This window comes from Ranitomeya variabilis, chromosome 2, assembly GCF_051348905.1.
Source record: "Ranitomeya variabilis isolate aRanVar5 chromosome 2, aRanVar5.hap1, whole genome shotgun sequence".
Lineage (NCBI taxonomy): Eukaryota > Metazoa > Chordata > Amphibia > Anura > Dendrobatidae > Ranitomeya > Ranitomeya variabilis.
In genome coordinates, this window is record NC_135233.1 from 1,071,536,390 (window position 1) to 1,071,549,189 (window position 12,800).

Genomic DNA, 12,800 nt, shown 5'->3' on the forward strand with positions numbered 1-12,800 from the left:
CACTGGGTGTGTTTTAGTGTCACACTGGGTGTATTGTAGTGTCACACTGGGTGTGCTGTAGTGTCACACTGGGTGTATTGTAGTGTCACACTGGGTGTGCTGTAGTGTCACACTGGGTGTATTGTAGTGTCACACTGGGTGTATTGTAGTGTCACACTGGGTGTGTTGCAGTGTCACTCTGGGTGTGGTGTAGTGCCACACTGGGTGTGCTGTAGTGTCACACTGGGTGTGTTATAGTGTCACACTGGGTGTGCTGTAGTGTCACACTGGGTGTGTTATAGTGTCACACTGGGTGTGCTGTAGTGTCACACTGGGTGTGTTATAGTGTCACACTGGGTGTGCTGTAGTGTCACACTGGGTGGGTTGTAGTGTCATACTGGATGTGTTGTAGTGTCACCCTGGGTGAGTTGTAGTGCCACACTGGGTGCATTGAAGTACCACCCTGGGTGTGTCTAGTGTCAAACTGGGTTTATTGTAGTGCCATCCTGGGTGTGTGGTGTGCTGTAGTGCCACTCTGGGTGTGCTGTAGTGCCACATTGGGTCAGGTGTACTGTAGTGCCACACTGGATGTGCTGTGATGCCACACTGGTTGTATAGTAGTGCCACACTGGGTGTTCTGTAGTGCCACGCTGGGTGTGTTGCATGGTGTACTGTAGTGACACACAGGGTGTGTTGTAGTGTCACACTGGGTATGTTATAGTGACACACAGGGTGTGCTGTAGTGTCACACTGGGTGTGTTTTAGTGTCACACTGGGTGTATTGTAGTGTCACACTGGGTGTGCTGTAGTGTCACACTGGGTGTATTGTAGTGTCACACTGGGTGTATTGTAGTGTCACACTGGGTGTGCTGTAGTGTCACACTGGGTGTATTGTAGTGTCACACAGGGTGTGCTGTAGTGTCACACTGGGTGTGTTTTAGTGTCACACTGGGTGTATTGTAGTGTCACACTGGGTGTGCTGTAGTGTCACACTGGGTGTATTGTAGTGTCACACTGGGTGTGCTGTAGTGTCACACTGGGTGTATTGTAGTGTCACACTGGGTGTGTTGCAGTGTCACTCTGGGTGTGGTGTAGTGCCACACTGGGTGTGCTGTAGTGTCACACTGGGTGTGTTATAGTGTCACACTGGGTGTGCTGTAGTGTCACACTGGGTGTGTTATAGTGTCACACTGGGTGTGCTGTAGTGTCACACTGGGTGGGTTATAGTGTCACACTGGGTGTGTTGTAGTGTCACACTGGGTGTGCTGTAGTGTCACACTGGGTGTGCTGTAGTGTCACACTGGGTGGGTTATAGTGTCACACTGGGTGTGTTGTAGTGTCACACTAGCTATGTTGTAGTGTCACACTGGGTGTGCTGTAGTGTCACACTGGGCGGGTTGTAGTGTCACACTGGGTGTGCTGTAGTGTCACACTGGGTGTGTTGTAGTGTCACACTGGGTGTGCTGTAGTGTCACACTGGGCGGGTTGTAGTGTCACACTGGGTGTGTTGTAGTGTCACACTGGGTGTGCTGTAGTGTCACACTGGGTGGGTTGTAGTGTCATACTGGATGTGTTGTAGTGTCACACTGGGTGGGTTGTAGTGTTACACTGGGTGTGCTGTAGTGTCACACTGGGTGGGTTGTAGTGTCACACTAGGTGGGTTGTAGTGTCACACTGGGTGGGTTGTAGTGTCACACTGGGTGGGTTGTAGTGTCACACTGGGTGTGCTGTAGTGTCACACTGGGTGGGTTGTAGTGTCACACTGGGTGTGCTGTAGTGTCACACTGGGCGGGTTGTAGTGTCCCACTGGGTGTGTTGTAGTGTCACACTGGGTGGGTTGTAGTGTCACACTGGGTGTATTGTAGTGTCACACTGGGTGGGTTGTAGTGTCACACTGGGTGTGTTGTAGTGTCACACTGGGTGGGTTGTAGTGTCACACTGGGTGTATTGTAGTGTCACACTGGGTGTATTGTAGTGTCACACTGGGTGTGCTGTAGTGTCACACTGGGTGGGTTGTAGTGTCACACTGGGTGGGTTGTAGTGTCACACTGGGTGTATTGTAGTGTCACACTGGGTGGGTTGTAGTGTCACACTGGGTGGGTTGTAGTGTTACACTGGGATGGGTTGTAGTGTCACACTGGGTGGGTTGTAGTGTCACACTGGGTGGGTTGTAGTGTCACACTGGGTGGGTTGTAGTGTCACAATGGGTTGGTTGTAGTGTCACACTGGGTGAGTTGTAGTGTCACACTGGGTGGGTTGTAGTGTCACACTGGGTGGGTTGTAGTGTCACACTGGGTGTGCTGTGATTGGGCACTGACGCTGTCACAGTCCTGCAGTGTGGGGCAGCCCCTCATTCTCTGGTCTTCCCCCTCCTGGAGTGGATTCATTCTTGCCGTCAGATCTCCAGCTCTGCACATCACTCATCTCCTCAGTCTCTGAGCTCACAGACATCACCCAGCAGGATGGAGACGTCCCCATGGCAAACGGCTTAAAGTTTCCTTCTGCTGCCGGGATGATGGAGGACAAGTTTGCTTCTACCTTACACCCTCTGGTGGATTATGGGGCTGGCACCTTCCTACTGATTGTGGGTAAGTTACAGGCGCAGGGCAGCATGATTTATATTATTATCAGTTACATTACTTCACTTTCTATTATAGTTTTAAACTTCGTTATAAATTCTGTCACTATAATAATATTAAAAATGAATTGAACAGTGATATGGAAGATAATTATAGTGGTCGCGAGTGTAATAATGTAAACAGCACATGTAATTATAGTAATACAAGAGTAATTATAATAATACTTCTCAGCAATAATGAAAAAATAAAGTCATAATATAAAATAATTCCATTGTGATTACGCTACAATTTAGAACAAGAAAGATCTCTTTATCTATCATGTATTTAATTCATCTACTGTTTCTCTATCTTTTATCTATCTATTATCTATCCCATGTCTATCTATCTATCTATCTATCTATCTATCTAAAAATAGTAAAAAAGGAACAGCACACTGGTTTTTTTGATCCATATCTATCTATCTATCTATCTATCTATCTATCTATCTATCTATCTATTATCTATCATCTATCTATTATCTATCATCTATCTATTATCTATCTATTATTATCTATTAATCATCTATCTATTATCTTTCTTTCTATTTATCTATCTATTATCTTTCTTTCATTCTATTTATCTATCTATCTATCTATCTATCTATCTATCTATCTATCATATATCTATCTTTCTATTATCTATTAGCTAGAGAAGGTTTTTTTTTATTGTTTATATAAATGGATATTTGTTTGGAGGGCCCTTAACCCTGATTAACTTAACGGTGCTGTTCCATTTTTTTTCTTCTATCTATCTATCTATCTATCTATCTATCTATCTATCTATCTATCTATCTATCTATCTATTATTATTATTATCTATCTATCTATTATCTATCTATTATTATTATTATTATCTATCTATAATCTATCTATCTATTATCTATCTATCTATTATCTATCTATTATTTATCTAATTTCTATTTCTATCATCTATGTCTCATTTCAGACTAATCTCCATTTGTTGGTCTTTCTTTCGCCTTATTATTAATGTCTATTTCCTTCCTTCCTTATCTATTTATTTCTCGTTTCTATCTAATCTCAATCTATTTATGATCTTGATATACAGATCTCTATCCTATTAGCTGACATGAAGCTTCTCATTCAGACTGACAGTCAGTTTATGAAGAGCTGAGTAATAGCCCCAAATGGTCCTGAAATGGTCGGCGAGTCGTCCTCTTCTGTGATCTCCATGTTCTCTAATAGAGGCAGAGACACAATTTTCTCTCTGTAATTCCCTCACCAATAACACTAAAGTGTCATCTTCACTCTTCTACATGTGACTTGTTGCTTCTTATTTCTCCCTGTCTGGGGGATGATGTTCTTCTCTGGAAGCCTGTGTCTATCAGACATGTATAGCAGATCAGTGTGGAAGATGAGAAGCTCCTTTAAATCCTATTGTACGTTGGACCCAAGTAAATAAGTAAGCACCCCCTCCTAATAACCATGGTCTGCATATTGAACTGTATGAATTGATATAAAAGTATACAGCCCCCCATACTAATGAATTTATGACAATGAATGTAGTAGTGTTAGATTGCAAGCTCTTTAGCCAACAAGCTTCCAATGTCGTAGTATGTTCTGTACGTCCTGTATCCATAAGTAATAGAAAGTACATCCTTTACTTAAAGGACCCTGTCAGCACATTGTTACATATGGAAGTAGGAGTATTGTTTTATAGACATTTTTCTCCCAATAACAATGCTACCTTTTGTGCAGAGATCCGATATGCCGGTCATGAGAAATCTAGTGTAGAAGACAAGTGAAAAAATGTCAGGAAGTGCTCTGGGGGCGTGTCACTGAATTTGGAAGCTGAATGCACTGACACGCCCCCAGAGCACTTCCCCCAGAGCATTCATTGGCACACTCCACAAGGAGGGGAAGCCACAAAAGGTAATTGCTAAAGAAGCCGGCTGTTCACAGAGTGCTGTATCCAAGAATATTAATGGAAAGTTGAGTGGAAGGAAAAAGTGTGGTAGAAAAAGGTGCACAAGCAACCGGGATAACCGCAGCCTTGAAAGGATTGTTAAGAAAAGGCCATTCAAAAATTTGAGGGAGATTCACAAGGAGTGGACTGCTGCTGGAGTCATTGCTCCAAGAGCCACCACACACAGACACATCCAGGACATGGACTACAAGTGTCACATTCCTTGTGTCAGCCACTCATGACCAATAGACAACACCAGAAGAGTCTTACCTGGGCCAAGGAGAAGAAGAACTGGACTGTTGTCAGGGGTCCACGGTGTTGATTTCAGACAAAAGTAAATTTTGCATTTCATTTGGAAATCAAGGTCCCAGAGTCTGGATGAAGAGTGGAGAGGCCACAATCCAAGCTGCTGGAGGTCTAGTGTGAGGTCTCCACAATCAGTGATGGTTTGGGGAGCCATGTCATCTGCTGGTGTAGGTCCACTGTGCTTTATCAAGACCAAAGTCAGTGCAGCCGTCTACCCGGAAATGTTAGAGCACTTCACACTTCCCTCTGCCGAAAAGCTTTCATTCATTTCATTCTCCAGCAGGACTTGGCCCCTGCCCACACTGCCAAAAGTACCAATACCTGGTTTATAAACAACAGTATCACTGTGCTTGATTGGCAGCAAACTCGCCTGATCTTTTTGTAGCGCCCCCACTGCCGCAGGGCCGAGGGGTACCCGGTACCGGGCCTCTGAGTCTCTGTTCTGGGGTTGTCACGGTGGCTAGACCCGGCCCGTGACCCTGCTGAGGGGGGCCCAATTAAAGGTGTGGATGGTAGTGTTGTCGTGGTGCGGTGCAGGTCACAGTGAATAACAAGGACACCAGGTTGCAGTCTCTTTACCTCTTTACTGAAGGTTTCAAGGTGGTCAGTCCGGAGCACTGTTAACTGGGCTGCCTGAGACCGGCCGGTCTGAGAGCACATCCGGAGTTTCCTTAACAGGTGGGAATCAGTGCCTTCCTGCTAGCGCTATGTGTTGTAGTCCTTCCCTGCTGAGCTCCCGGGATAGTCCTCACAACTGGTTCTGTCTGTCTCTGATGTTCTGGTTCTCTCCGTCCCCCAGATGATATGGTAGGATGCACCCGTATGACGGGGTAGGCCTGGAGTTCTTCCGGGACCCTAGAGTCGCCCCTCTCCCACAACTGCCTCCGTTGTCTGCTTAGGTGATATATGTGAGACAGCCAACCTATAATTGGCTGTCCGGCCGTGGTTTGCAGTATGGCTTAAAGTCTCTTACTTGCTCGGCGTTCCAGTCACCGACTGCTGCGCCTCAGAAGGATGTTGCCTCGGTCTAACAGCACGACTCCTTCTGGTCCTATTGCCTCTTAACTGTATTCCCGTTGCTCACTGGTTTGTTCTGCTCTAAGGAGTCTGCCAGGATCCCATCCCTGACAGGTCCTCTCTCCAGCTCTCCCCAGTTACTTCTCACTCTCTTCCTGTCCAACCCCCAGTTTTACCAGAGTGTGAGGAGTGGCCTACTAGATAGAACCACCCCCCCTGGTGGCCGGAGTGTGAAGTGTAGTGTGTGTTACCTGATCAGGTGAACTCTTTTAGTGCAATCAGACGTAACATTACTCCCCTTAGTGGCAGAGCGACGTTACTGCAACGACCAGGACTCTGGGGCGCTGCACTCCCCATCGGTTAAATCCAGTACTCCCGGACTGGGAAAAACAAAAACAATAACACATGTTAACAGCAAACACACCACATTTTGAAATGTTGTAAACAATCTAACATAACAGAGCTTCCCTTATGGGAGGTGAGGACTCTTGAACGTTGCAAAAGTTAGGTCATGAACAGTTTATGACTCTCAGTTCAATGATTGAAACAGCGGGGACCCCGGGTAAACAAAGGGGTCCCCCCTTTGGAAAGTTTTTGAGCAATTCACCGTCCATTACTCTATTGTCCATTTTACAACCTGTAACAAAAGATATGTACACAAACATTTTCAACTAAATAGCAGCCCTTATTAATACCTCCAAGTTTTGTAGCGGAGGGGAGTTTGATTCTGAGTGCTGCGCGTGGACCTTCGCAGCGCAGGGGTTGCTATTGACCTAACAGGGCCCGCTATGCTTGCTACCGCTGGTGTAGTGCACTGTCTTCTGGCTACACTTCTAGTGAGTCTGGGTAGCACTGGCAGGCTAGAGCTCTCAGGGCTGCTGCTAGCAACAGTGGGTACGGCAGGCTCACCGATAGCAGAGGGAGGATTTGCCAGTTCGGCGGTCGGCAAAGCATCTTCAGGTAGGGCTTGTTGAGGTTGCGGGGCCGGATGGTCTGGTACTACCATTGTTTCTGGTGGGTCCGGCTGTTGGAACGTTAGAACAGGTACCACGATGGCGTGATTTATCTGAGTCCAGGACTGGGGAAAGTCTCCATGGACGGTGTGGATCATCTTCTCCTTTTCCACCGGTGGGGAGATTTCTGGGGCCGCGTCCCTCTCTCTCAACTTATCGGGGCAGACCTTAAGGTGATCCCTGGATATCGCTGTCGAGGTCTCCCCTCCGTCCTTGCTGATGAGACAGACCTTCGTGTTGTCGAAATCGGATGGCAGGATGGTATACGGTTCCGCTTCCCATTGGTCATCGAGCTTGTGTAGCCTCCTCTTTCGCTTGAGTGCTTGCTCACCAGGTGACAGGGGAATCGCAGGAGCATGCTGGTTGTAGTCCCTTTCTTGTTTCTACCTAGCCTGGGCAAGACTTCTTTCCTCGCACTCCTGTACTTGGTGGTACCTTCGCTGCCTTTCTGCATCCCAATCCGCATCCGACGAGGTATCTTCGGGGACTAGGACCCCCATGTCCAGATCAACAGGTAACTGGCTAGATCTTCCTCGCATCAGGTACGCTGGAGTGCAGTTGGTGGAATTTACTGGGATGTGGTTGTACATATCCACCAAGTCAGGCTACTTGGTCGGCCACATGTTCCGTTCCTCTACAGGTAAGGTCTTCAATAAGTCGATCACCACTTGGTTCATCTTTTCGCACATCCCATTGGTTTGAGGATGGTACGGGGTGGTTCTGATCTTCTTACATCTGTACAGTTGGCAGAACTCTTGGAACACTTCTGCTTCGAATGCTGGTCCCTGATCGGTCAGTACCTTCTCCGGATAGCCGTGGGGCCGACAAAAGTACTGCTGGAAGGCTTTGGCGGCAGTCCTAGCCGTTAGATCCTTAACAGGTACGACCACCAAAAATCTGGAGTAGTGATCTACGATGGTAAGGGCGTAGATATAGCCTGACCGGCTAGGTGTCAGTTTCACATGATCCAGTGCGACCAGTTCGAGCGGCCGTTTGGTGATGATAGGCGACAGGGGAGCCTGTTGACTACCACTGTCCTTCCTGCGTAGACTACATGGACCACACTCCCGACACCACTTCTCAATGGCTCTCTTCATGCCAATCCAATAGAACCTCCCTCGGAGTAGCCTCTCTAGCTTCCTCCATCCGAAGTGTCCGGCTCCATCGTGGTAGGCTCCCAGAACCATGGGCGCATCTCGCCTTGGCACCACTATCTGCCACACCAATTCATGAGTACGTGGGTCGATGCTCCTCCTGCACAGCTTGCCATCATGGATAAACAGTTTGCTTCTCCCCTTCCACAGCTGTTGGGTTTCCTGTGGATCATCTGGGCCAGGGTGCAACTCTGCCTGCGTCAAGAGCTCTTTCACCCGATGGACCGCGGGGTCACCATCCTGGGTTTCCGCCCATCCGTGATGGGGCAGGGGATTCAGCGTGGCATCCGGTTGGTTCTTGTGCCTGTTCTTCACATGATGAGAGTTCTGAGTGGCTTTGGGGCGATGGAATGCAGGCAGCTCCACCTCTTCAAGTGCCTCCGGGTCTTCTCCCATTTCTGGCAAATTGGGCATTCGGGACAAGGCATCGGCATTAGCATTCTTGTGTCCTGCCCGGTACTTGATGGTGAAATCATAGTTGGACAGCCGGGCCATCCACCGCTGTTCCAAGGCCCCGAGTTTGGCAGTGTCCAGATGCGTTAGCGGATTGTTGTCCGTGAAGACGGTCAATTTCGCGGAGGCCAGGTAGTGTTTAAACCTCTCTGTCACTGCCCAGACGATGGCAAGGAATTCCAGCTTAAAGGAACTGTAGTTGTCAGGGTTTCTTTCCATGGGATGGAGTTTCCTGCTGGCGTAAGCGATCACCCTCTCTTTGCCTTTCTGGACCTGGGACAGCACGGCTCCCAATCCCACATTGCTGGCATCCGTGTACAGCACAAACGGTTGGTCGTATTCGGGGTAGGCCAGTACCTCTTCGCCCGTCAGCGCCGACTTCAAACAAGTAAAGGATCCCTCCGGCTCCTCATTCCAATCAAATGGGGTGTTCCTCCCCTTAGTCTTCTTTGGTTGTCCCACCAACAGGTTTTGCAAGGGCGCGGCCTTCTTGGTGAAGTCCTTAATGAACCTACGGTAATAGCCTACCAGCCCGAGGAACTGCCGGACTTCGTGGAGGTCACTGGGCTTTGGCCAGTCCTTGATCACCGTGACCTTGTCTGGGTCTGGGGCCACTCCTTCAGCGCTCACCACATGGCCCAGGTACTGCACTTTAGGTTTCAGCAGATGACACTTGAACGGTTTCACCTTTAAGCCAAAGTTGGACAGAGCTTCAAACACCTCGGCCAGGTGCTTCAGATGGTCTTCGTAGGTCTTAGAGAAAACAATAACATCATCCAAATACAGCAGCACGGTTTCAAAGTTCATGTGTCCCAGGCAGCACTCCATCATCCTCTGGAACGTCCCTGGAGCATTGCACAATCCGAAGGGCATGTAATTGAATTCGCAGAGACCTATTGGTGTCGTGAAGGCCGTCTTCTCTTTGTCCGACTCCGCCACAGGAACCTGCCAGTACCCACTGGTGAGATCTAAGGTAGAGAAATAGTTAGCAGATTTTAAAGCAGCCAGAGACTCCTCTATCCTGGGCAGTGGGTATGCGCCCTTATGTGTAATGCGATTCAACTGCCTGTAATCAACACACATCCTCATTGTTCCATCTTTCTTTTTAACAAGGACTAACGGAGCTGCCCAGGGACTACAGCTGTCTCTCACCACCCCAGCCTCCTTCATTTCCTGCAACATGTCTTTGGCACACTGGTAATGAGCTGGGGGTACAGGACGATATCTCTCTTTTATGGGTCGGTGATCTCCCGTGGGGATATGATGTTGGATCCCTTTCACCTGCCCGAAATCTAAGGGGTGTTTGCTGAATACCTGCTCGTACTCGTGTACCACCCTGTAGGCCCCCTGTTTTTGATAAAATGGGGTAGAATCAGTGCCCACATGCAATTCCCGACACCAGTCTTTCGAGTGCTCTGCAGAAGCGTTGTCCCCTGCCACGTTTGACGGGACCAAGGGTTCAGGTGTCTGTATCACACTATTATTAACAGTGAACAATTTGGCGAGTGTGGCATACTTGGTGAGGTGAACTTCTTCCTCCCCACAATTGAGGACACGTACAGGCACCCTCCCCTGGCGAATGTCGACCACCCCCCTGGCGGTTAGAATAGTAGGCCTATTGTCTGAATATACGGGTTCTACCAAGGCCTGGTAGTCCTTTCCCCTGAGGCCTATGGCTGCCCAACACCATATTAACATTTCACTCCTGGGGGGTATCGCGATGGGGTTTGAATCACTCACAGTGACACGACCAATCTCACCACCAGTCAGCTCTACCTGCTGTCTCTGCATCAGAGCTCTGATTTCCTTCTGCAGGGCACATTGCTCACTGTGGCCAGCAGTTTCTGCCACCTGTTGCAACAAAACAATAACTTCTGCAAGACAATTTTCTATAACATTAGTACCAAGAGTCATCATGGGATTACATTCTCGACGATCAATATCAACAATCACAATCCCTTGGGCTTTCAATTCCACCCGCCCCACTTTGATGGTGACCTCCTTATACCCCACTTGTGGTAACGGCTGACCATTACTGGCTATTATGGTGAAATCATCGTCAGGGCCACGAGTAATATCGGTGTCCTCCCAATACCGTTTATAAAGCACGTAAGGTATAGTCGTCACCTGAGAACCGGTGTCCAGCAAAGCGTTCAAGGGGATTCTATCAACCACTACAGGGAAAACTGGTCGTCCTCCAATGTATTTGGTTCTCCAATGCTGCGGGCCTGACCGTCCTACTCCTGGGGGTTGGCCCTTTGCCCCAGGGGTTGCTCGTTTAAAGGACAGTACCTTGCAAGGTGGCCCACCTGATGACAGCGGCGGCAGATGGGTCGTCCATCCTGATGGAAGCGATCGTCGGCCCGGCCTCTGGTCGGCGGAGTCCTCCTCTGTCGCATCCAAGGAACATCCTCCGGTCTGGAGGCCAGCTGGATCTTCTCCTTGGGGGCCTCCTGTAGGGACTGTACCGTCCGGGCCAGGGCAGCAACGCTCTTGGTCAGCTCCTGCATCTGGAGGCGGAGTCCTGCAGGGGAGTCGTCTTCTAGGCTCTGGGCATCGGCGGCGACTGGAACATCCGACGCCACCTCCTGGTGGTATGTGAGAGCGGAACGCCTGAGAGGTGCTGCAGGGCTAGGCTGTCGCTCCTGCAATGCCTGGATAGCTTTATCCTTGAATTGCGCAAAAGTCAAGTCTGGATTTTGCATGGCCAAGAAGTACAATTGGCCCCGTTGGTGACTGCACAGGAGCCCCTCAATGAACCGCTCCTTCAGGAGTTTATCCTCATCCTGCATGCTGTCGGGGTCACTCTGCTTAATGGCCCGCATCGCCTCCTGGAGATTAAGGGCATAGTCCCGTAAGCTATCCTGCGGTCTCTGTTTACATCCATAGAAAGTCAATTTAATTTCTGTAGCTGTACGGGTATCGAAGGTGGCTTTAAGCTTTGCAAAAACCTGCTGTGCCGTTCCCTTATCCGCGGCGGGCCAGGACTTCACTTCTCTCAGAGCTGCTCCAAAGAGTTGGCCGATTATCATATGAACCTTCTGAGGCTCGGTCAGGGGATAGAACTCGAGCAGGCTGCAGAGCCCTTCTTTAAAGTCAGTGAATGTATGTGACTCCCCGGAGTATCGCGGGAGCCAGGCCACTCCGGGCAGGTATGGCATAGAGAAGGGCATTATGGCCTTTGTGGTAGCGGCGGTGTCCGACTGGCTGATGGGGGGAGCGGGCTCCGGGGCCGCCAGTGGTGGTATTAGGACCGCGGCTTCGCCCGCTGCGGGGACTGGAGCTGCCCCTGCGTCCGCGGCTGCGGCCGCCACCTCCTCTCCTCCCGACTCGGACATGGCTGTCCCTTCCTCCCACTAACCTGCTGGAGGTCGGAGTTCCTCTTCCGGGATTGGCGCCTTACCGCGCTTTCCGTTCCGTGCTTCTTTTGGCCGGTTCTGCCCACGAAGCTAAGGCTCCTCCCTCCGTGCGCAGCAATGGCGAATTTTGGCGGTAAATGGCAATACACAGTCCAAGCACAATAAATCACAGTTCCAAGGCACACATGACCTGATTCTTCAGGCTTAAGTAGATCCTGTTCGTGACGCCAAGTTGTAGCGCCCCCACTGCCGCAGGGCCGAGGGGTACCCGGTACCGGGCCTCTGAGTCTCTGTTCTGGGGTTGTCACGGTGGCTAGACCCGGCCCGTGACCCTGCTGAGGGGCGCCCAATTAAAGGTGTGGATGGTAGTGTTGTCGTGGTGCGGTGCAGGTCACAGTGAATAACAAGGACACCAGGTTGCAGTCTCTTTACCTCTTTACTGAAGGTTTCAAGGTGGTCAATCCGGAGCACTGTTAACTGGGCTGCCTGAGACCGGCCGGTCTGAGAGCACATCCGGAGTTTCCTTAACAGGTGGGAATCAGTGCCTTCCTGCTAGCGCTGGGTGTTGTAGTTCTTCCCTGCTGAGCTCCCGGGATAGTCCTCACAACTGATTCTGTCTGTCTCTGATGTTCGTTCTCTCCGTCCCCCTGATGATATGGTAGGATGCACCCGTATGACGGGGTAGGCCTGGAGTTCTTCCGGGACCCTAGAGTCGCCCCTCTCCCACAACTGCCTCCGTTGTCTGCTTAGGTGATATATGTGAGACAGCCAACCTATAATTGGCTGTCCGGCCGTGGTTTGCAGTATGGCTTAAAGTCTCTTACTTGCTCGGCGTTCCGGTCACCGACTGCTGCGCCTCAGAAGGATGTTGCCTCGGTCTAACAGCACGACTCCTTCTGGTCCTATTGCCTCTTAACTGTATTCCCGTTGCTCACTGGTTTGTTCTGCTCTAAGGAGTCTGCCAGGATCCCATCCCTG

At 49.7% G+C, this 12,800-nt stretch overlaps 1 protein-coding gene across 1 annotated transcript in view; it reads left to right on the forward strand.

The window, feature by feature from the left end:
- The first annotated feature begins 2,379 nt into the window (after positions 1-2,379).
- Positions 2,380-12,800, forward strand: part of LOC143810205 (opsin-5-like) — a 55,012-nt gene continuing 44,591 nt past the window's right edge. The window contains exon 1 of the mRNA XM_077293078.1: positions 2,380-2,567. Coding sequence (XP_077149193.1) covers positions 2,456-2,567 — 112 coding nt within the window. The 5' untranslated portion in view covers positions 2,380-2,455. The remainder of the gene's footprint in view (positions 2,568-12,800) is intronic.